Source organism: Ovis canadensis, chromosome 25, assembly GCF_042477335.2.
Source record: "Ovis canadensis isolate MfBH-ARS-UI-01 breed Bighorn chromosome 25, ARS-UI_OviCan_v2, whole genome shotgun sequence".
NCBI lineage: Eukaryota > Metazoa > Chordata > Mammalia > Artiodactyla > Bovidae > Ovis > Ovis canadensis.
This window is the reverse complement of record NC_091269.1, coordinates 27,952,429-27,978,187: the sequence shown is the minus strand read 5'-3', so window position 1 is coordinate 27,978,187 and position 25,759 is coordinate 27,952,429. Positions and strand designations below refer to the sequence as shown.

The 25,759-nt window shown below is 39.2% G+C and overlaps 1 protein-coding gene across 1 annotated transcript in view; it reads right to left on the bottom strand.

Moving 5' to 3' along the window:
• RYR2 (ryanodine receptor 2) overlaps positions 1 to 25,759 on the bottom strand; it is an 809,907-nt gene that overhangs the window by 249,227 nt on the left and 534,921 nt on the right. Inside the window, exons 30-37 of the mRNA XM_069571617.1 lie at positions 14,851 to 15,059; positions 13,858 to 14,210; positions 12,107 to 12,221; positions 9,675 to 9,835; positions 7,484 to 7,643; positions 6,875 to 6,961; positions 3,257 to 3,483; positions 371 to 1,175 (exon numbers count right to left, since the gene is read on the bottom strand). Of these exons, the coding sequence (XP_069427718.1) occupies positions 371 to 1,175; positions 3,257 to 3,483; positions 6,875 to 6,961; positions 7,484 to 7,643; positions 9,675 to 9,835; positions 12,107 to 12,221; positions 13,858 to 14,210; positions 14,851 to 15,059 (2,117 nt within the window). The remainder of the gene's footprint in view (positions 1 to 370; positions 1,176 to 3,256; positions 3,484 to 6,874; positions 6,962 to 7,483; positions 7,644 to 9,674; positions 9,836 to 12,106; positions 12,222 to 13,857; positions 14,211 to 14,850; positions 15,060 to 25,759) is intronic.

Here is a 25,759-nt window from a genome sequence, read left to right as displayed (position 1 = left end):
TCCTTTGAGACAGACACACACATGCACACACACACACCAATATACATACACACATTCAGAGAAACAGTGACATGCCACATCACATATGTGTGTGACAGGCAGACCTGTACTGGACCAAGAACATTTTGCCCTGATAAAAACTTGAAATGTATCTTTTACTAACTATGGTCAATTGACCTGATTAGAAAATTAATGGATTTCATTCCAAATGCCAGAAAATCAGATGGGCATGTTCCCAAGTACAACAAGAAGCTGGTTAAGTTTATGAAGAAATATAATATTACCCAGAAACACAAATACACACAGAGAAAGAGACCAAGGTCATTGTTAACAGGTTGTGAATTCACTGCCATCTTTTTTCTCAGTTTACCTGCAATTTTACTGGCTCTGGCAGTTTCATTTGGAGCAGGCCCTCCTTGGGCCTCTTACCCCCTTTGTTTTCTTCTTCAGCGGCTCCTTCCAGCTTGGAGTCTTCCACAAAGGGTTCCTTCTCCACCACCTCGCTCTCCTCCTCGGGGCTGGCGGCTTCCTTGAACACACTAGGCTCAATCAACTGCAAGACGTGTTTCAAGTCCTCGTTGTGGAAGACACCCATGATGAGCAGGGTATAGAACAGCTTGATGAGAGGCACAAAGAGGAACTCAGTGGTGCCCCCAACGGGGTCTCGGGCGTGAAGGCTGCCCTCTTTCACGGCTTCTGTCAGCATCTGTATGGTCTTGGCCTTCAGGATGTCCAGTGGGAACTCCGGGCTATACTGATAACCTTCGGTATTAATGCTGACAAAACTCGGGGAGGAAAACTGCATCCGCGGCCTGAGGGAGGTGCTGAGGCCGATGCCCGGGAGCCCGTGCTTTTTCTTCTCATCCGGGAAGAGGGTGATGCTCTTCGTCTCCTCGGTCATGGGGACGATGAACTCGTTGTTCATCATGAGCCTGGCGGTGGCGTAGGAGCTGAGGTGGATGTCAATCAGCAGGTCGTAGTAGCCGGCGCGCAGCAAGCCGGGCATGTACTTGTTCTCGATGGCGTAGAGCAGCTGCGGCTCGTCCACGTGGCTGCACAAGGCGTGGGCCACCCGGTGGTTCCCGAGCGCGCAGACAGCCGAGTAGAGCCGGAGAGTGTGGTAGTGGAATTTCAGCAGTTCCTCCTGCTCTGTCAGTTCCAGTATGTCCACAGATCTGGAGACGGGAAAAGTCAAGCATGGACACTGAAAACGGTTCTCCATCAGAGGAGAAGACTGCCTATCTCCTAGGTTTTACAAGTTACAGAAACAGACACTTAAATAAGCATGTGTAACTGTTTATTTAAACATCTACCTGTATTTTCTGCATCCCCTTCCTTTTTATGGCTTTTTTTTGTGTGTGTGGTTGTTGTTTTATTTTTATTTATTTTTTAGGCTGCACCATCTGGCAGGCAGGATCTTAGCTCCCGGACCAGGGATGGATAGATAACCTGTGACCCCTTCACTGGCCCCCCCATGAAGTGGCCCCTTCACTTCACTGGATCACTGAAGAAGTCTCTACAGTGAATTTTTTAAAATTAGTTTTTTATGGTATGTTTGATGACAGCGCAGTTTTTTTTTTAATCAATTCTAGATATTAAAAAATTTTTCTTCCAGATATAATTTTATGTAGAAAATAGTGCTTGGAGCTTTCTTCATGTCCCGTCACCCCAAGATTCTGGGTATCACTTTTATTAATAGATATCTGGGTCTCAAGTTGAGCCTGGGGACTCCCCTCCTCTCAGAATTTAAACACTCTTTGGAATATGTGGAATCTCCTTTTCCAGTTTGGCTAACCAGCTTCAAGAAGCCAGAAGACTGCCTTAGGCTGACTTGTCTCTGACTTTAGGATCAGCTATTAGCCTAATAATAGTCACAAGTCAGTCAATTTCACCAGTCAGTAGGTGAGACAGAGAGATAATTCTTTTGACATAATTGCCTACTTATGTGTCCCTCACAGACCCAAACATATCCCAGTGGCACCCTATTTCCACCAGGTATGTGCTGCTCATCAAACAAACACTACATTTTCACTTAGGAAAGTTTCTATTGGGAATCTTGAGTTTACATCAGATCATTTTGCTCCTGCCATGCCTCATGACCTTTCAGGGCAATTACACTTTTAACATATGGCCAGAATATGCCTAAAGTCAAGTCATTCCTTTTAGAAGAGAGTCTATTTTAAAAGCACATAATTTCTTTAGAGGTACTAAGTTTTCAAAACTATTTAAATTACATAGATTGTTCATGGACAACACTATAGCATTAAAGGTAGAAATTTGATACATTCACAATCAAGGAACTACTCATTCATCTCCAAAGGTGCCCTTGGTGTGACTGTAATATAATCTCATCAGGACAGGGGCTGTTATATACTTTGCTTATTAGTATTCACCCAGCACCCAGCCTAGCACACAGTAGATAATGAGCAATTATCTGTGATTCTTTATCATTAGGCTTTGTCACTATCTTCAGATGCCCTGTCATCCTGTCCATACTTATCCACTGTACGTGTCCTTTTCAGGTCCTAGGCATTCTGTCAAAAGCCACTATGATGTGATGCTGCTGATTTATTCCAGACCCCACATTCTAACTCACAGAGTAATCACCTACCCGTGTACCACCTAGGCTTCCAGGAAACCACGTATCTGCTGAGCCCAGCTACTAGCACCTCGCTCTTGGAAATGATGGAGTATGATTGAGTATGTCTTCCCTCAAAGTGTAGTAGAGGATTCCCACATCTTAGCTAGGCTCTTCAGTCTCCCAAGAAGACTGTTACCTCACCCCTCAGCCTAGCTGAGGAATAAAATATATAAATCCATTCATTGTAGCAACACAGAGTATCTACACTCTAGGTTCTTACTGAAATCACTTAGAAATGATTTCTCTGGTTCCCTCTCTATTATCTTACAATTCTGTGATACTCTCACCCTGCTGCCTTAACTCAGATGGTGGCTGTACCTGTCTGAATTTTTACTTGCTGTTTTCTCATCAGCAAAACAAGAATGAGGAAAGAAATCACAGACTATTAAATCACAGACTATTAAACCTTTAGCTGTAATAGAATCATTTTCTTTCAGTAAGCAAAGAGTTGAGATATAGACTGAAAATTGGAATGTGCAAAATAATGTCTGCCTTGCCACATGGTATTAGCATTTTATAAAGCCCATTTTGTTTCCCCAGCAGCACCCCTGGCTCCTGGGCCAGGGTCTAATTTGATAGGTCCCCATTAGACAGTAAGGGATGTTTGGGCCTGACCTGTTCTCCTCTGGGATATGGAGAGACATGAACTGCAGAGGCTCCACGCACTGCACCAGCCAGCCCTGGCGTTCACTTATTCGAGAGACATCTACCTTCAGGAACTGGTTGGGCATTCTGCTCCACAGGACATGTGAGAGAAACTGCACATGGAGGCGTGGGGGGCACTGTGGTACAGGATTTTTGTGCTCACTCTTGAATAATCCCGCTGAGAGAGGCATCACATTCTAGGAAATGGGAAAGCAGAAAAGAATGAATGGATAACACACTCCTTGGGGTCAAAAAAGTGATGACTAGAGTTCTGCGCAGGAAAGAGAGAATGAAAGATACGCTGTGTGTTGAGCAGAGTCAATACAAAAACTAACAAATTGGGTTGAGTTGTTCCTGAAAGGACCAGCAGAGAAAATTGAGGATCTTTTCTCCCCCATACTAAGTGATACACTGAGAATGTAAGAGCAGCAAGTATAACCATGTATCTGCTCTACATCTTTACAAAGCCAGGTTCCCAGGACACCTGGCAAGGCTTTAGCTGCTTTCATCCAAAGGTCCTGAAAGATGGGTCGCGTTCACTTGGCTTTCTTCCTCTCTCCTTGTCTGTCCTTTGTTACCCGCCTCATTCATCCTTAAACTACTTACCACCTCACTCATCATCAGGTTTGCCAGGTTTGAGTACCCAACAAAATATCAGAGACAGCTCAACAGATAAACATAGCTACTAACTAAGAAAAGAGAATTAACCAGGTATGAATCAACACAGCTTCTTTCTCCACCTTCCTCCACCTCCAATACATACCTTCAGCCATCCCAATTCCTGCACTTTGGTCTCAGGGAAAGAAAAGTCTCTACTTTGCCAAAGCTTAATGATTCATTTTTGACCATGATACCACCCTGCCTGCCTCTTCCGGACCAACAAAACAATGGACTCATCTTTCTGCATTACCTTTGGTCTCTCCCTCTTCTCTAGAACCTTCTCTACTGCATTATTTACACTTCCTCATCCTCAAGCTACTTTCCTGTTCTCTTCTGCTAATGGAGAAGAGAAACGAGGCACTTGTATCAGACACTGAGAACGTATCAGTGAGCAAAACAAACTTCCTACCCTCATACAGCTTCTATTTTTTATTAGAGCTATAAAACAAACAAAATAAGCAATTAAATAGTTTATTAGGAAAAAAGTCATGGAGCGGAAAAAAGAATGAGGATGAGAGAGTCATAATGCAGGACAGCAATAATACGCAGAATTATCAGAATAGGTGTCACTGAGAAGACATTTAAAGAAAAATCCAAAGAAGAATCATGTAGATATGTAGAGAAAGAAACTTCTGTGCAAAGGAATCTGTGAATGCAAAGGACCCAAGGAGGGAATCTGCCTGGCAAGTCTGAGAAAGAGTCAAAGGACAGTGTGGCTGCAGTGAAGTGAAAGAGGAAAGATTAGGAGAAAATGAAGTCAGAGGGCAATAGGATGTCAGGTGGTTTAGAGCTTGTGAACCTTCATGAGACCTCTGAATTTTTGAGCAGTGAAGTGACATGATCTGATTTTCATTTTAAAATAATGACAGTCACTCAGGTTGTTCTATGATAAACAGATGGGTGATGATGAATTAGAGGCTACTGAAGAAATCCAGATGGGAAATGATGCTGATGGAAAAAGTGTGGTGACTGGTGGTCATGGTGGTCAGCAGTGGAGGATTTGCTGGCGGATAGAACTGGGATGCAGAATGCAAAGGAGGGAAGCCAAAGATGACTCTAAGGTTTGGGGTCTGAGTTATTAACTGACAGGAGGACTTAGGCAGGTCAGGAGGAGGCGGGTAGTGATGGTCAACAGTCTCGTTTTGGACATATCCATCCAGTATGTGATATCTATAGCGAAAAACGGAAAATGCCAAATAAACCAATATTAGAGTCTGGGTTCTGAGAAACTACCATTTTTCTGTCAAATTTTAACTTTCTTTCAATTGTCCAAACTTGCTGCCTTTCCCTCATGTTCAAACTTGAATACTATGAATTGAATAATCTTGAACCAAATAACATAGCTTCTTCCATCATTTTATTGAAATTTTTTGAAAGGTCACTAAAGCCCTCCTACTTAACCAAAGTCACAGATGCCTTTAGTCCATATTATATTGGCTTTTCTATGGCAGCTGGAATCTCGTTTTACAAAAGCAGAAGCTGAGTTCACACAGTTTAAGGAACACGTCCAAGGTAACCAAGCCCGCACGGTAAAGTTGTCTATCAATTTCACTGTGGGGTGTGCCCAGCATCTCAATGTGTGCAACTGCAAATTTCAACTAAATTCCTTTTTCCAAATTTCAACAGGCTCTTCTGCTTGTTGTATTAGTATCCATTATCTGGCCCAACTAAAATTATTTAAATTAATCCTTTGGGGATTAACATATACCCAATACTATATGTAAAATAGATAACTAATAATGATGTACTGCATAGCAAGGGAACTGTACCCAATATTTTGTGATAACCTATAAAGAAAGAGAATCTCAAAAAAGAATATGTACATGTATAACGGAATCACTGTCATACGTTATACACTTGAAACATAACATTGTAAATCAACTATACTTTAATTTTAAAAAAAGAAACATCTCCCCCTCCACAAAAAAATAAATAAAAACTTCTCCATTTCTCCTTGAGTGCTGAATCCAGTTCATCAACAAACTCTATTAATCCAATTTATTGACAAACTCAATTAATTTCTCCCCTAAAACATCTTCTCATGTATCATTCTCTATGACTTTCATTAATCTTATCATTCTTCTCCCACATGGATAGAATCAAATTGTGATATCTAATTATTACTGCCTGCTCTCATTTTTATAAGAGCAGATGTTTTCCATATTACTACCAACATGTTTTTCCAAAACAGGTTTGATTTACTCAGTCCCTTCTTTCAAACTTCCAGTGAATCGCCACTGTCTATGAAATACATGCCAACTTCTTAGTGTGGCAGTTAAAGCTGTTTCAACTTGAACTTGGTCTATCTTCCATCCATATTAATCTCTGGCCACATCCCAGAAGCATCCTTTGATACAGAAACACTGAATTCCTTAACCTGCAGCATTTTTCATGCCTTCAATTTTTTATTCTTTCACCTTCTGTATAGAATGTCTTCTCCAAGGAAACACACCTTAAGATCTGCTGTTCAGCTGTTAAAAATCAACCTAAATGTCACCTTCTCTTTCAGCTGCACCTGATCCACACCATCCTGCTTAGCTGTTTTCTCAGTTATATTTCCAGAGTACTCAATACCTGCCACTCTTCTAGCACTTACCAGTATGTAGCACATTTCCAGCCTTTCAATCCCCTTCACTAACTCACCTGTGAGTTCAGTGATTACTAACTTGTATATAATGTGCCATATTTGTTCTGTGTAAGCCTAGTTTTATTGAATAATTTATTTATGATGACCAAAGAAAACCCTTTCTAATTAATGATGTTGCCCTAGGGACCAGAATTTTCAAACATGGCAACATTTTTCTTAGAGAGTGATTTATATGATTAATATCAGTACTAATAAAGAGGTGAATTCATTTAAGGAGAAGTAAATGCTATTTCCTAATGGAAAATAACCCAAATATAATAACAGGAATGGGTCTTTCTTACCTTTATTCTTCCCAACTCAAACTGAAAAACATTGGGACTTGTAGCTTGTGCAAAAACTGCAGGAAATAATTTTGTGCTTGGTTCCACCTTAAATAAGCAAATAAATTTCATAATATTAATAAAGGAAGAAACACAAAGAAAATATACTTTCTTCATAACACTTAGAGGACACTTTTACAGAAAAAGACTTCTCCTTCCTCTCATATGGATATTCTCTTTCAATAATTGTTTGGAATATTTAATTTCAGGACTGTGTGAACATTTTTGGAGAAATATACTGCTTACTCTGAAGGACTTGTGGCACGGTTATTATTCAAAGAGAAGTAAAAATATAGAATCAAGTCATTTGTGTCCTCATGTCTTTCTAATTTCTAATTTGCTTTTTTAAAAAATCTTTTTGGCCATACCACATGCCATGTGGGAACCTCGTTTCCCAACCAGAGATCAATCCTGTGCCCCTGTGTTGGCAGCATGGAGTCTCAATCACTGGACCACCATGAAGACCCCACAACTTCTAATTTACATTCTGGTATTGCAAACTGTGTTTTCGTCTCTAACAAGGATAAAGGTTTCGTCTCTGGAGGCACAAGGTCATCCCTGACCACACACCTGATAATAGGTGCTCAGTTCCTTGCCGTTGGCCGTGAAGGTGAGCAGCCCACTGGCAGCATCCACCACGCAGCCAATCTCCAGGCCATTGTTGTTGCGTCCTTGCCCCGGGCTCAGGCTCTCACCCGCACACACCATGTAGCAATTGCTGCGTTTGATGCTGAATTGCAAAAAGACATATTTATCTTTGAACAAGCAAAGACAGTGTGGAAAGCATGGAAGTCTGGCAGACTAAACCTAAGTTATGCTGTGCAAGCAACAAGCTCATGCTGAAATGGGACAGGTGCACAATGGGCCTGATTCTGTGATTCTGAGCACGATTCCACCGACTTCAGTGGACATTCTGAGTCAGGTCTTCCAGTCTCTCAATTTCACACCTAACGAAGACAGGTCAACTGGTAAGAACCAAGGTTAAGAACTGACCTGCACCTTCCCTCCAAAAACTCAAACCAAACTGGACCTTTTTCTGAGGTTCAAAAAAGTTTAAGTATGTAATAATCATCCAAATTGGTAATTTTCTTTCTCATAGTTTTTATTTTAAACCACTTGTTCTGAGATAAGAAGCATCCATTTCCAGACACTATAGAGTCCTAGGCCAATTCTACGTGAGCCGTCAATGACTCAACAGATGTAAACTTTGGCTAAAATTAAGCCCTTGGATAATTCCTGGTGATCTGTTATGAGAGAGAGACTTAAACTGGGATGTGCACCAGATCCATGATGTTAACAATAAACCCCACCTGAGTTTCAAGCTCACCAAAACCTTTATCAGAGCTGGTAGCAAACTTAAATTCTTTGAGTTTTACTTTGTTTTCTTTCTCTGCCACTACACAGTGCATGTGTGAATGAGGCTAGAAGAAAGGCCAAATACAGACAAGGAGTAAGAAAAGAGTAAACAGGCCGAGATAAAGTCAGCTTCTGAATAATCGAAAGTTGGCTGTGTTTCTATGCCCTTTTTACATAAGTTTCAACAACCTTCCTTAGCCTGTATTTCCTACACCAAAATCATCAATCAGATAACAAGGGTCCCCAACCGCTGGGATCTAAGGCCTGGTGATCTGAGGTGGATCTGATGCAATAATAATAGAAATAAAACGCACAAGTAAACATTATGTGTTTGAATCATTCCCAAACCATGCCCTACCCCTGGCCCGTGGTAAAATTATCTTCCATGAAACTGGTCCTTAAGTGCCAAAAAGGTCTGGGGAGTGCTGATGTTATCACATCCCTATTCTGAGTTATCTCCTTTCATTGTGCCCATCTATGAAAATCAATATATATCCATCAGAATATGCCTGGAAAAAGGTAGTTTGGGCCCCCCTACTGATGTACAGTACTCTTCATTGGAGGATGTTTTGCTAAGTCCTCTGTCTCCAGTGCTAAGTTCACTGCAGTTCAAGTGTTACAACCTGAAGGCAGGAGAGGGAGCTTCCGGTCACCAAAAATAATGACACAGGTAGAAAAGAGAAGTCATATTCTAGGGGAAGAGAGGCTCTTTCTATGAGAGCCATCACAGCAGATCAGAGAGGAGGCATGGGCACAAAGGGCAGACGCAACCGGCCAGGTCTTCTCTTGTCTTATTCTGCAAGGAAGATAGCCTTCTTCACTTTTTTGAAGGTTTGGTTTGAGTTTCGTTTGTTTTACAAATGAGAAAGGATGGCACAGAAAGTGTAACTGACTTACCCAAAGCCACACAGCAAGTCAAGGGCAAAGCTGAGGAAAGAATCCACTGCTCCTCAGTTGGAGTTCAAATGCGTCCATCTGGTCTAATCCGCTAGCCCACACTGTCTTCACTTTTTTCTCCCCACCACCTAACCAGTTCCCAAGATACAGACCAGACTACAGGCTAAATGCCTCACATTCACCTGTCTCTTAATTCCTGGAATGAAGGCTAAGTAACGGCAACCCAAGTCATTAGTCACGTGCAGTGCCGCCAGAAGGAACATATGATTAGTGCCCCCAAAAGATGCAATGCTCTTCCTTCATATGATTTTGCACTTGTAAAATACTCAGATTCCTTACTGGCTTGTTTGAATAACAAAAAGGATACTGACATTAATGGTTTGGTTATGCTGTTCCTATAAATAGAATATTATTTTAGGTATAAAAATTCAAGCAAAAACGATGCCTAGGTTTATCAACATTTTTATCAGATATCATTTATGTAACAAAAAATGGAGGAAAAACCAACCTTTCGTGCACCTTTCCTTTTTCATCTCCCAGAGTCACGGTCACTGTACGAACTCTGTCCAAGTCAAAGCCTGTATCATACTGATGGAAATCAGATGTGATCCAGCCCACCCAGACATTGGCAGGTTCTTGTCCAGGAAAGATTCTCACTGAGTAATAGTACTGTCGAGATAGCAACACCAAGTATTGGCAAAGCAAAAAGAAACAAAACTTTGACTTTCAACGCCTTTAACTTGCCTAAGAAGATATGTCTTTATTTAAAATCATTTGACCTATTTACAGCAACATCAAAGCGACTAAAGATTATCATACTAAGTGAAATAAATCAGAAAAAGAAAAATATGATGTCACTTATATGTGGAATCTAAAATATGACACAAATGAGCCTACCCATGAAACAAAAACAGAAACTCAGGCATAGAGAACAGACTGGGGCTTACCATGGGGAAGGGGTTGGGAGAGGGATGGGCTGGGAGGTTGAGGTTAACAGACAGAAGCTTTAATACACGGAATGCATAAAAAAACAAGGTCCTACGGTATAGCACAGGAAATTATATTATCTTACAATAACCTGTAATGGAAAGGAATCTGAAAAATACAATATATATATGTACAACTGGATCACTTTGCTGTACACCTGAAATTAATACATTATAAATCAACTATATTTCAACAAAAAATAAAATAATAGTATATTCAATTAGGCTATAACAACAGCAACAAAACTCAAAGCTTAAAGCAGTAAAAGGAAAAATAACTTGGTAAAAAGAAAAAGCAATAAAAAGAAAAAAAACAATATAGGCACAAAGGACTGATGTGGCAAAATAAGAAGTCTTGAAACAGAGATCCGAAATTATTTCAGAAATAATGGGAAAAAGAGAAAAGACTATCTTGAGCAAAGATGATCTGGACCTTTTTATTAAAAATACTTTCAAGTATGAATGTATGGTGATATATATGTATGTGTATATACATATATGTATGTATGTGTGTGTATCTATATATCTATATCTATCTATATATAATGTTTACATAATAAAATCATCAGTCCATTAGGCAGGTAAGCTTTGAATTCTTCAAGTTTATTCAAGAACATTAATCTATTCTAGAGTTTTCATACCTGTTTTAGACTTGTTTCATATTGTTTTATACCCTAAATATGCTTTCCCTTAGCTATCACTAACATAAGATGCTTAAAATCATCCTTTAAAATCACTTTGAAATAGTTCAGATCTAATATGTGAAAGTCAAGTTCAAACACGGGGAACTTTACAAGGGACACAGCTATATATTTTTTTTCCATTTGGAGTTTTATGAGGAGTGTTTTAAAATTTTTAAATGGCAGACAGCACAACTTGATGTCTAACGAAGTATGATAAATGGTCTTATAGATACATCACTGAGATGAAGGAAACTACACAAAGTGCTTGGAAAACTTAGGTGGCAAATTAAAATGTTGCCAAGAAAGAAGATAGCAAAACCAGGACTGAGGGTGCCCTTAGGTGCTATTTTTCCTCAAGCAGCTTGCATAATATAGGGCATCCAGTCCCATCATTCAGGCAAACAGAAAGGGAAAAGGTGGAAACGGTGGAAGATTGTATTTTCTTGGGCTCCAAAATCACTGCAGACGGGGACTGCAGCCATGAAATTAAAAGATGCTTGCTCCTTGGAAGGAAAGCTTTGACCAACTTAGACAGCATATTAAAAAGCAGAGACATCACTTTGCTAACAGAGTTCCATATAGTCAAGGTTATGGTTTTTCCAGTAGTCATGTACAGATGTGAGAGCCGGACCATAAGTTCAATTATGACTGAACTTTGGTGGCGCATCAGAGAACTGATGCCTTTGATTGCGATGTGGGAGAAGACTCTGAGAGTCCCTTGGACTGCAAGGAGATCAAACCAGTCAATCATAAAGGTAATCAGCTCTGAATATTCATTGGAAGGACTGGTGGTGAAGCTGAAGCTCCAATACTTTGGCCACCTGATGTGAAGAGCCGCCTCAGTGGATAAGACCATGATGCTGGGAGAGATTGAAGGTAAAAGGAGAAGAGGGTGGATGAGATGGTTAGAAAGTATCCCCAACACAATGGAGATGAGTCTGGGCAAACTCAGGGAGATAGTGAAGGACGGGGAAACCTGGTGTGCTGCAGTCCATGGGGTCACAAAGAGTCGGACAGAACTTAGTGACTAAACAACAACAATCACTTCAGAAAATACATGTCTTTCAACTTTTTGGTCCCTAAAATATAAGTGAATAATTATTCTAAAAATACACTTGCAAAATAGTGGGCTACCCTGGTGGCTCAGATGGTAAAGAATCAGCCTATGATGCAGGAGACCAGAGTTCGATCTGAATCAAAGTTAACTGTTTGAAATGCAAAGCGTGATCACTGGGAAACAGAAACAAATGACGAAAGTGGGAACCTCATACCGTGGACGTTTGCATCAAGTAATCATAGTCATCCCTCTCATCTGCAAGGACATCTTCAGTGAGTCTTGCAGAATGGCTGGTGCTATAATCTGGCTTTGTTCTTCGAAGCAAAAACCTGAAATATATTAGAGGATTAGGAATAAGCAACTTTAAAATGGGCTGCCTATCTCAAACATAAACATATAACTAACTTAGTAGACTGGGTGTCAAACAGTATGATTAACCACCAAGAGGGCATCAGACAATATCTGGAGATATTTGGGGTTGTAACAACTGGGGGAGTGTGCCACTTGCATCTAGTGGTGGAGGCCAGGGATACTGCTAACCACTCATCAATGCACCAGGCAGACTCTTACCAAAAAAAATTATATGACCCAGAGCACTGGCAATAGTGCTGAGGTAGAGAAATTCGCATTTATTGTTAAGAAAGGATGCTAAAACCATTTGCCTTCTTCTCCATTAAAAAATACTATTTAAAATAAAATACTAAAAATGCTATTTAGAATATAAAGATAGAATACTTCAACCAATGCTGTAAGTGGAAACATCTTAAAAATTAACTCTTGGGAGAAAGTACTTACAAATCATATATCTGAAGATAGCTTAGTATCTAGAATATATAAAGAACTCCTACAAATCAGTAACAAAAAAGCAAATCACCCAATCAAAGAAAAAGAAAAAATGGCCAAGAAGTTGAATAGACATTTCTCTAAACATGATATACAAATGACCAATAAGCATATAAAAAGGTGTTCCACATCACTAATCATCAGGGACATGGAAATGAAATCCACAATGAGATATCACTTCACACCTTTTAGGATGGCTACTAGCAAAAAACCCAGAAAGTAACAATGGTTGACAAGGATATGGAGAAACTGAGACCCTTGTGCAGTGGTGATGGAATTGTAAAATGGTACGACTACTATGGAGTACGATAATTTTTTTTCCTCAAGAATTTAAATACAGAACCACTAGGCATCCCACTTTTGAGTACATATCCAAAGGAACTGAAAGTAGGGTCATGAAAAGCTATTTGCACATCCATGTTCATAACAGCATAAATCACAAGAGCCAAGAGATGGAATCACTCTAAATGGCCATCAGTGGATGAATGCATAAACAAAATGTGGTGCGTATACACACACTGGAATATTGTTCCGCCTTAAAAAGGAAGTGAATTCTGACAAATGCTGCAACACATATGACCCTGGAGGACAATATGCTACATAAGTCAGTCACAGAAAGACAGATGCTGTATGACTTCATTTACATGAGGTATCTAAAGCAGCCAAATTCATAGAAACAAAAAGTGGAGATGAGCAGGGGTTGGCATAGGTTGGAAAGGGAATGCTGTTACATGGGTGTAGAGTTTCAGTTTTGCAAACTAAAAATGTTCCAGAGATCTGTTTCACAACAATGTGAATACACTTAGCACTACTGAACTATACACTAAAAAATGGTTATGATGGCAAATTTTAGTTTTGCCACAATAAAAAAAAGTCATAGGAAACGTAACTCTTGAGATAGATGGTTAGTGCTAACAAATCAGAGGGCAAACAGGCTGCTTTATTCTTCTGTGGAATCCTTGGTACATAAAGAAGGAAGAAGAATTAGAACAAATTGATTTTGGATATCCCTTACCCTCTCCCGCCCTCTCCTGTGACCCCACATAATAACTATATATTTAAAATCATTTAAAAAATTAAAATTACAAAAACTTTAAAAATCATTTTGCATATATCAATGACCTCTGTTTCAGACGAGAGGGTTTTTCCTGAGCATAATCTTTGTGGTTATTAAATTCTGGTTTTGTAGCTTCTTTGTCTTTGTCTCCTCGATCTGGCACCAGATGGCCGTGAGCTGTCTTCATGAGAACCTCAAAGTCTGAATCCACATCATAATCCTCCAGATCATTCTTGGGCCCAAAGAGGCCGGTGCCAGGGATCCCTCCAGCTGCAGTCTTGGAGAAGACCTCTGCACACTCGATGGGCATGCTCAGACGATAAAACATGATATCCGTGCTGCTGTTCTGAGAGCCAAAGGACTTCTGAGTGACTTTTAAACATGGGGAACTGTCTATGGTGCCATCTATTCTGGTCACCTAGCAAATGAAGAAGCAATCATTCAAATGCTCAGCACTGTTGACTTCTGATTCCAAAACCTAAAGGTGCATCACACTTTTAAAACCCCAGACATGGCCCACTTGTGGCTTAATTTTATAAATGAGATCATTAAACATAGGGATGGCTGTGTAAGGATATGCTCACAGTTCTGCTTCTAACTCAGAAGACAATCTGGGAAATTCACGTTACAACTGTATATACTCAGATTGAGCCTGCCACTGCCGATATATATATATATTAAAAAAAAAGAATTACATACAGTTGACCCTGAACAATGAAGGTCTGAACTGCTTGGATCTACTAAGATGTGGATATTTTCAAGGGGAAACACTACAATGGGTATTACATAATCCATGGTTGGTTGAATCCGTAGAAGCAGAGGGACAACTATAAATTATATGCAAATTAACCACAAAGTTGTTCCAGGCTCAACCATAGTTAATCAGTCTAATCAGCCTCTCACACAGTACCTAAAACCAGAGGGTAATTCTATCCTTAGATTCCCCTATAATGGAACACATTAGAACCATCATTTTAAGTAAGTGACAGTAATTGTCTAAGTAGGAACTTCCCCTCCTGGTTTTGGCCAATGGCCCAAGTTTTAAAGAAAAAGCAAACCTCAATATGTTCATGGTTTGATGGAACTTGGAGAAATTGAGGAAGCCTCTTGCTCAGCCACATGGTAATATCCCTATTTGTGTTAACGGCAAATGGCTCATAGCCCTCTTGTAAGCCACAGATGGTGAAATATTTCAAGGTGCTGACATCCTTTCCAAAGTTCAGCCTGCCCACTTGAGCCACTCCCAGGCTACACACAGGTATGAATCCTAGGAGGAAAAAATACATATCAAAAATTTTAGGATCATTCATATAAAATCCTTTCAGTATGGAATTGCCAAAAGTATCACTCCAGAACTCTTACCCCAAGGCAAAAACAACAGCGGAGTAAAGAAACCACGGACACTAAGTCTTTTTTTTTTCTTTCAATTGGAGGTTAATTACTTTATAATATTGTGGTGGTTTTTGCCATACATTTCACATGAATCAGCCATGGGTGTACATGTGTTACCTATCCTGACTCTCCTCCCACCTCCCTCCCCATCCCATCCCTCAGGGTCATCCCAGTGAACCAGTCCTGAGCGCCCTGTCTCATGCATCAAACCTGGACTGGCGATCTATTTCACACATGATAAAATATATGTTTCAATGCTATTCTCTCAAACCATCCCATCCTCACCTTCTCCCACAGAGTCTAAAAGTCTGTTCTTTACATCTGTGTCTCTTTTGCTGTCTCGCACATAGGGTCTTAAATGTGATGATCAGAAGACCAGTATTTGCCCTTGGCATTGTAATTCAGTAAATGTGGGCTCTAGGTAAGTGCCTTCTTTCACCTTAAACTTCTGTAAAATGAGATAATGGCTAAGCATCCCCCAAGTCCTCCAGGGATCGTAGTGAGCAAAGGCCCCACCCCACAGTCTCCTAGTTCTGAGGTGCAGGGGACTCTTTTGCACAGGGAATGTGAGAAAGAAGAGCCAAATTGTGCTGCTACAGTCTGAAATGTGTAAACACAAAACACAACTAATAGATTTCTTTACATGTAATGCAAAGAAAAAAAAAAGGTTGGAGACAACATTTTTAAAGGTTTTCATTCACTGATAGCTGCTTTTGATCTTTGAAGAGAATTTTGTCTGTTTTCCTTCCTGGAGTTTCCTAGATCTAAGCATCGAAAATATACATATAAATAAAAATTTTGAAGCAGTTGCTAAAATCCCGCTGAAACTCGTTCATCTGTCCCATTCCCTTCAATATCACTGTCAGTATAGCTTAAGAAGGGTAATGCACAATTAACATAAATAAGATATGATATCAAAAAGTTAAAAGTTAACAAGAAACTAAATCAAAAGCAACAGCAATGAGAAATGAAGAAACAAACATTTTAATGTGTGGCAGGGTTAGTCTTTTGACTATTAAAGAAAGAAAGGAAACCACATTAATTATGTTAATTTTTAAAATTCTTTAGAATTAACTGCCTGGTAAGGGGATGAGATGATGTATTTCAGCAGATGCAGCATTTATGTACTTTTAAAAACCTCATATATGCAGATGACACCACCCTTATGGCAGAAGGCGAAGAACTAAAGAGCCCCTTCATGAAAATGAAAGAGGAGAGTGAAGAAGTTGGCTTAAAGATCAACATTCAGAAAACGAAGATCATGGCATCCGGTCCCATCAGTTCATGGCAAATAGATGGGGAAACAGTGGCTGACTTTATTTTGGGGGGCTCCAAAATCACTGCAGATGGTGACTGCAGCCATGAAATTGAAAGATTTTTACTCCTTGGAAGGAAAGTTATGACCAACCTAGACAGCATATTTAAAAGCAGAGACATTACTTTGCCAACAAAGGTCCATCTAGTCAAGGCTATATGTATGTAAACAAGGCTATAGTTTTTCCAGTAGTCATGTATGGATGTGAGAGTTGGACATAAAGAAAGCTAAGCACTGAAGAATTGATGCTTTTGAACTGTGGTGTTGGAGAAGACTCTTGAGAGTCCCTTGGACTGCAAGGAGATTCAAACAGTCCATCCTAAAGGAGATCAGTCCTGGGTGTTCATTGGAAGGACTGATGTTGAAGCTGAAACTCCAATACTTTGGCCACCTGATGCGAAGACTTGACTCATTGGAAAAGACCCTGGGGAAGATTGAGGGCAGGAGAAGAAGGGGACAACAGAGAATGAGAAGGTTGGATGGCATCACCGACTCAATGGACATAGGTTTGGATGGACTCTGAGAGTTGGTGATGCACAGGGAGGCCTGGCGTACTGCAGTCCATGGGGTCACAAAGATTTAGACATGACTCAGAGACTAAACTGAACTGAATTTCTTTCTGCTATACTTTACATGAAATTTCAAACAGCCAGCACAATAAACAAGGTCAGTATTGGGATGTAGACTACAAATGAGACACTCTAACTTGTAGATCAAAGCAGCAGAGGATCCTATGAACAAAATACCAAATTCCTACCATTAAGATGTCCACTCCTTTCCTTGTTGAAATTAGTGTCAGTGAAAGCACTGTATTGGGCTTCCCAGGTTGCTTAGTAGTAAAGAATCTTCCTGCCAACGCAGGAGATGCAAGTTTGATCCCTGGGTCAGAAAGATCCCCTGGAGGAGGAAATGGCAACCCACTCCAGTATTCTTGTCTGGAGAATCCCATGGACAGAGGAGCCTGGCAGGCTACAGTCCAAAGGGTCACAAAGAGTTGGACATGACTGAGCAAGCACAAAAGCAATGTATAACTCTCCAAACAGCACAAGACAACAGAAATAACATCTGATAATTCATAAGGATTTCACCCAGTGTGTATCATCAGTATATACTTAAATAAATGGTTGTATCACAGTGCTACCAACCAGGAAGCATGAACACATCCAGCTGGGTTCAAGGAAGTGTGAATGATGAGTTTCTAGTTAAAACTAAAAAAGACACAGCTGTGTCTGTAGCTGTGCCAGTTCTTGATGATGTAGTCAAGGAAATAAGCGTCCCCAGAGGAGTAAAAAAAAAAAACAAAAAAGAACTGAATAAATACAATAGATCTGAGAGAGGTTAAACTACATGGGCACAAACTGGCAAACCTAACTAGGGGATATCAAGATAGAAATATCTGCTCTGATGCTTAACATTTCTTTCTTTCTAATCACTTTATGTGTAGATGGAGTTACTACCCTAAAAGTGAAGTTACTGAATACCTAAAAATATCTGTATAGATATTGGGTATTTATTAATATCTGAGCTTTTCTGTATGTCTGATATGTATGTAAACATTTGTATGCCTGATGTTTTCATCTAAAAAATCAAGTACTTATTGCTGTGTCCAAAGATTTATGTCCTAGACTGTTCACTATATTTAGAATCCTAGAATAGTTTGGACAATAAGTATGTTTTTTTTTCTTTTCCTTAAGATGGTATACTACTTAACTTTTGAAAATCTGTTTTACAAAGGTTCATCAATATTTAGGAAATAGTCATGGTAAATATTACTTCAATAAAGAAAGAGGTAACACATGGCTTACTTTTAAAGATGCAAAAACACAATAAGGTTTTTTTAATCAAAAAAGTTTCAGAATTTTGGAAGTTTTAATACTTTTTTCTCTTTTTATGTCTCTCAGTTACACAATTTTTAAATGAATACATATTTTATTATGAAAAGAAGTGATAGTATATGTAAAAATATTCATTTAAGAAAATGGGATACAGAAATGTGGCAGAATGATGGGGATATAAGGTGGTTCAAATACATGCTCTTCAAGTTATTGAAGTTCAAATTCTCAATGCTAGTGAGTTTGCACTGAGCTCAGTACCAGAAATCCTGCTAACAAAATTATACTAGTACAAGAGTGATCAAGAGTGATTTAGTAATACATTACTAACTGTACCCAGTATTCTCTAATAACCTATATGGGAGAAGAATCTGAAAAAGAGTGAATATATGTATAACTGAATCATCTTGCTGTATACCTGAAACTATCACAATGTGTAAATCAACTATACTCCAGTAACTTTTCAAAAAAAAAAAAAAAACACTTTCAACTATTCATTTCTTTATCCAAGTTTTTTGAGCAGCTATTGTGTGCCAGAAACCAGAAATGTTAAGTGACTAACACAGACCCAGCTAATATGAGACCCATCAAAGTCTAATATGATGGGGAGACAAGTGAAGAAGTGAAGCCAAGCTAGCCTACTGACCCATTGAAAAAGAGGGAGTGGCAAGAGACAGGAAGAGTAGAGAGATGAAGTCAGGAAGGTTTTGCAGAAGACCTACCATCTAGCAGAGGGCAGACAGGCAGTACTAGGAAAGGACTAAAAGCAGAGTTTGGAATCCAACAGACCTGGATTCCAGTTGCAGCTCGACTGCTTCTTGGCAAGTCACTTAAATCCTCCAAGCTCTAATCTTTGCCTCTGTAATACCTAGGCAATACGGTTATGGTTTTAAAAACAATATCCTGTATGATTAGTACTTGACATGTATGTTCATTAAACTAATTTTAAATGGAAAAAAAAAGGTAAAAGAAACTAAATAGCCATAATAAGAGAATGACTAGTTATGACACACACACAAGATTAAATAGGTACAGTCACTAAAAATCATGTTTAGGACTCACAAAAATAAAACTGTAGGGATAAATAAAACTAACCTGGCAACACTTAAAATGGGTTATTTCGGGTGAAGCATATACATATTTTTGCACTTCTCGAAAAGGCTGACATTTCTTAAAATACAAAATTAGTAAAAATATCAAAAGTTATGCTTAAAATGTTTTTATGCCTTAGGACAATATTTATCAAATTAAGGTGGCAAAAGAAAATTATTTTTACACCTCCAACTTTTAAGTGGGAGAAAACACATTAAAAATCAAATTTCTCTCTGGGTAGTGGAAACATAATTTTTAACCATTTTTATTATAATCCTTTATGTTTCACAAATGTTGAAAAATGTATTAATCTTATGAAAGATAAATGAAAATAATTTTTCATCAGCTTATAGCAGTAGGTTGTTTTATTTTTTTCTTTTTTTGCTTTAGTATTTTGGTCTCCTTTAGAGGAATATATTTGTGAAAGTACATCCACAAGTAGAAATTATGCTACTTCTTTCTCTTTTTAATTTAAATGAAGTAGAACCTAATAAAAATTAAATTGTATTCTGACCTCTGCAGTTTCAGTAGCAACTATGAAGATGCCCTGGAGAAGGAAATGACAACCCACCCCAGTATTCATGCCTGGGAAATCCCACAGACGAAGGAGCCTGGCGGCTACAGTCCATGGGGTCGCAGAGAGTCAGACACGACTTAGCCACTACATAGCACAGCGTTCCTGTTGTGGCTATTTCTAAAAACTATGTTTTTAAAATGAGCATCTTACAGCAGGAATGACTAGATGACAATCGTATCAGAGCAAACAGAGAGTGGAGAAAAACTCCAGGTACTTTTCAATTGCCAGGCCTTGGTCACTTCCATTTGGCCAGTGTCCTGCAAACAAATGCTTACCGCACAGGGCTCCCTAACAGCAGCTAATTCTGAGTGTTTATCTAACGCTTCATCTCAGTGACCATTAACAATCATTCATTGAGACAAGAATCATTATTATCTTTTCCCAGTGACTGGATTCCAATCTCAGTTTAAATCACAGCTAAGTGGTCAGAAAAGAACCCCAGGTGTGCCAGATCTCAGAGTCCACACTTTAAGTCAGGCCTATAAATTCGCAAAGAGTAGAGATTTTAGGTTTCACGGATCATACAGTCTCTGCCAAAATTACAAGCCTGAGTTGCAAAGTGCAACTGCAAATAGCCTGTGAACAAAGGGGCATGGGTGTGTTTAAATAAAACTTTACTCGCAAAAACTAGAGGCAGGTGGACGTGGCCCTCAGGCCTGTCTGCCAGCTCCTGCTCTGAGTTTTCAACATTCAAACCCTGTATCCAGTCCCTCCATTTGGCAGATATGTAATATATACTGACCACATGCCAACCACTGTTCTATGCACTGGAGATATAGTTGTGAACAGGACAAAAAGGAGCCCCTGCCTTACCAAATCTTACCTTTATGTGGAGAAGGCAGATAGTAAGTAAATAAAGAGTTATCAATATACATAACGCCAGGAAGTCATAAAAGTTATCAAGACGGATGTTTTACCATAAATTATAGAAGTTGATAAATGACCTCACTCTTAATAACTGTCCACAGTAAAACATGACGGTTGAAGTTCATTTCTTTAATAACTGAGGTGAGCTGAACTCAAAAATATTCCAACCCAATGAAACCGATTTCCACAAATTCACACACACACCTCCCTCAGAACAGGTAAAATATCAGTCCTACCTTCCTCTCCTCTGTGCCCTCCCTCTTCTATTCCAGTTACCTTAACTGACATCCTGCAAATAACAAAGTCTGATGTATCTAAAGGAAGTTTTCTTCCTGGCAGTGGGTCTTAAATTAGTACACACCAGTCCAGTTGGTTACTTGGGCCTGTGCCAGACCCGCCCTAACTATTGGTAAATCTGTTAAAACAGTAGCTACAACTTATGGCTAAATTGCTTCCTCCAACGAAAGACAGATGGCTTCAGCAAATTTTAACTTTCTCCCTCGAAGAGCCACCTCACTCCTGAGCAGAGGGGTATGTTGGGAGCGTGCAAGTCCAGCAAAGAAATTGGCAGTCACAAGGGTGTGGGGGCGGGCCGTGGGTATAAAATCTGTGGTGGGAGCCAGAATAAAAAAGAATATAAAGTAGATCAAGCCTACCAGCTTTTCCTAAGAATACACAATTTCAGATTTTGGAATTTCTGAAATTCAGGTAGAAATCCACATTTATAACCTAAACTAAACAGACAAAAGCAGATAAAAATGGCTAATATTATACTAATGCCTAAATCTGAATTATTTGATCAGAAGGAAGGGCAACATTTACTAATGGTCTACTATGTGCCCGATTATATAAGGCACCTTTCCATCTATTATTAAATATTAACCCCATTTTTCAAGGTGAGGAAACAACTAAGATGTTAAATTATTCTGTCTAAGGTCCTATAGTTACTTAAATGGAATGCTAAAATATGAATCAAGAATGCTGATAGGGAATGTAAAACAAAAATTATTTGCCTTAGATTTCTGAGATCTTTAGAACTTTGAAAGAGGTATGAAAAGACCATTTCCAATTAGCATTTCTTTTTTTTTTTTTTTTTAAGGAAACGAAAACAGAGGGCTATACGGCCGAGACCATATAGCAAGTATTATTTTTCAGAACTGGATCCAGAAGCCAGGACTTCAGACATGATATTTGTTGCTTCTATTCCATTTTGGCTTTGAAAATGAATCAAGAAATCATGCTATGTGAGGTCTTAGGGAATTTCCTGTGATGCAAATGCATCTTTTTTTTTTGTTTTAATTTTTATTTTTACTTTATTTTACAACACTATATTGGTTTTGCCATACATTGAAATGAATCCGCCATGAGTGTACATGAGTTCCCAAACATGAACCCCCCATCCCACCTCCCACCCCATATCATCTCTCTGGATAATCCCCGTGCACCAGCCCCGAGCATCCTGTATCCTGCATTGAACATAGACTGGTGATTCGTTTCTTACACGACAGTATACATGTTTCAATGCCAGCAAATGCATCTTTAGTGCAGGACATTGTAACACCAATACTGGCACAACAGGGGCATTCCCATACCTTCTTCCTGGCTCTTGATTCAGCAGGATTTTTATTTTTGACCTTGAAAGCCATCACAGGGCTTCCCTGGTGGCTCAGTGGTAACAAACCCACCTGCCAATGCAAGAGACACCGGTTTGATCCCTGATCTGGGGAGATCCCACATGGCGCAGAAATACTTAGTCTGTGTGCTGCAACTAATGCGCCTGAGCTGTAGAGCCTGGGAGTCACAACGACTGAGCCCTCATGCCCTAACTACTCAAGCCCGTGCACCCTAGCCTCTGCTCTGCTGCAGAAGAAGCCACCGCAATGAGAAGCCCGCACACTGCAACTAGAGAGTAGCCCCTACTTGCTGCCACTGGAGAAAGGCCTGCACAGGAACAAAGACCCAGCAGAGCCAAAAATAAATAAATAGTAAAATTATATACAAAAAAGTTCAGGGTTTTTTGGTACCATCTTACAGAAAAAATGGAATGAACTTAAAAAAATAAATAAAACCCTCCCATTCTCTCCACCAGTTCAAATCCAGAAAAAAAGAATGTTTAATATACACAAGGTTTGACATCATTTATCCTGACTCCTTGACCTTTTCTGTATAATTTAAACCCTAGATCTTGCTGTTTGGTTCTACTGTATTTACATATAATAAGCTTCTGGTGTTGTACTTCTATATAATTCCTTCCAGTACCTCCAAGTTATATTCACAATATGCAAAACTGCCAATTTTCACAGAGGTTAGTATGTATACAAGTTATTTTATACCACCAACTTTATTCATTCTCAAAATGCTCTGTAAGGTAGAGATTTCCTCTGTTTATCAATACATAAAATTTAACTGTCAATTAACTGGTCAGCTTAGGTTTAAGTTTGATTTTCACTGAATTAATCAATCATTTCACAATGAATTTCCCCAAATGACATGATGTTTAGATTACATACACACAGGCTCAAAATACATATTAAATAATAACATGAAAAGTAGCTATAAAGATTAGAAATCTTACATTTAAAAAATTTTATTTTTTGGCCACAAGGCATACGGGATCTTCTCTGACCAGGGATTGAACTCATGTCCCCTGTGTTGGAAGTGCAAAGTCTTAACCACTGGACCACGAGGGAAGTCCCAGAATCTCCTCAGTTCTTAAAGTATTCCATGGATGTACAACATATTTTAAGAGTTATTCCTGGAAAAATTCCGGGAGTTTCTAGGATAGTGTCCCTTTCTGAGACTGTTTATTCTGGTTTCCAACATCTTCATATTCTTTAGAGTTTGTCTACCACTTTATAACTAAATGTCTACACTCACAATATCTAGTATCCCATTCCATTATCTTAGCTGTTTGGATTGCCCAACTGCAGTGATTCATAGTCCTAACTTCTTCCTTCTTTCAACAAGTACTTATTTTTAAGTGGAAAGTGAAAAAAGAAGTGAAAGTTGCTCAGTCATATCCCACTCTTTGTGGCCTCATGGATATACAGTCCATGGAATTCTCCAGGCCAGAATACTAGAGTGGGTAGCCATTCCCTTCTCCAGGGGATCTTCCCAACCCAGGGGTTGAACGCAGGTCTCCCACACTGCAGGCAGATTCTTTACCAGCTGAGCCACCAGGGAAGCCCAAGAATACTGGAGTGGGTAGCCCTTCCTTTCTCTAGGGGATCTTTGCAACCCAGGAATTAAACCAGGATCTCTTGCACTGCAGGTGGGTTCTTTAGTGGTGAGCTACAAGGGAAGCCCTATTTTTAAGTGGGGAGATTCCCCAAAATGTTACTTTCCCGGGTCTGTTGCGAACCTGGGTCCCAGTTCCGCATCAAGAAGAGGTTATACAGGGTGGTACTAGCTACAGAAAGGACAGATGTTATGATGGAGCCAGAAAGTCAGTAGGTATTTGGGAAAGTACAGACTCAACCTTAATTCACACCATGTTGATAGCTACACTGGATGAGTCACACATATCCACCAAACAGTATGTACTTCAAATGAGGGTAAAGTAATATTGTAAGATAGCTAACTTTCTATACTCTTTTTCTTTCTTTTTTTAAGGCAGCATAATAAAATCAATAATGGAAAGCTATTCCTCCCTTTTCCTTTAGCGGTCCTTTCTGCCTAAAGCTACGCAGCTAGTTTAATTATTAAAACTATTCTTTCTGTTTTCTCCCAAGGAAAGGAATTCCATCAGCACCAGGAATTGAGTTTTGCTCACTGTCCTTTCAAGAGTTAGATACAGAATCAAAAGCAGCCTTTATGGATTTGATTATAATCATTACAGGCATAAAACCTGAGGGCCCAGCGGTGAGTAACAGAAGAGCTGACAAACTTGAAAAAGCTGCAGTGTAATGAGACACTCACACCGATACGTACTCATAGCCGACTTTGTAAAATGCAGGTAATCTCTAAACAAGATAACTATTCTTTCACCATCTGGCAAGATGTTAAATAGTTCTCTTCCTTGCTTTAAATTAAGGATATGATTAGCTCTTCAAACTACTGGTAACATGAAGCTCTTGCACATTGAGTGTAAATTAAGAATGATACTAGGGATGTAAGTATAGAGGGAGGTCATGTATTTGTTTCCTAGAATTGCCATAGCAAAATACCACAGACATTTTCTTTACTCATTCATCTATCCACAGGCATTTAGGCTGTTTGCATAATGTGGCTATTGTGAATAATCCTGCTATTGTGGCTATTGCATAATGCGGCTATTGTGAATAATAATAACGTGGGAGTGCAGGGATCTCTTTGAGATCCTAATTTCTATTCCTTCAGGTCTATATCCCAAAGTGGGATTGCTAGATCACATGGTATTATATTTTAAATTTTTTGAGGGACCTCCATACTCTTTTCCATAGCGGCTGCACCAATTTTCATTCCCACGAATAGTGTACCAGGGACTCCTTTTTCCCATACTCTCACCAACATTTGTTATCTTTAGGGTTTTTTTTAACATATTTTTGCAGATGTAAGGTGATAGCTCATTGTGGTTTGATTTGTACTTCCCTGGTGATTAGTAACATAGAGTACCTCTTCCTATTTAGTCAGTTTCTTTGCTTATTCTTAAAATGGGTTATTTGGTTTTTGTTGGTTTGAGGTTTTATTAATGAGCTGCAGGAATTCTTTATTTTGGATTACCCTTTATCATATATGTGACTTGCAAATATTTTCTCCCATTCCAAAGGCTGCTTTTTCATTGTGTTAATAGTTTCCTTTGTTGTACAGAAAGTTTTTAGTTTAATTCCACTTCTTTATTTTTCCTTTTGTTGACTGTTCCTGTTGAAAAAAATCATTGCCAAGCCACTATCAAAAAGCATCTCCTTTATGTT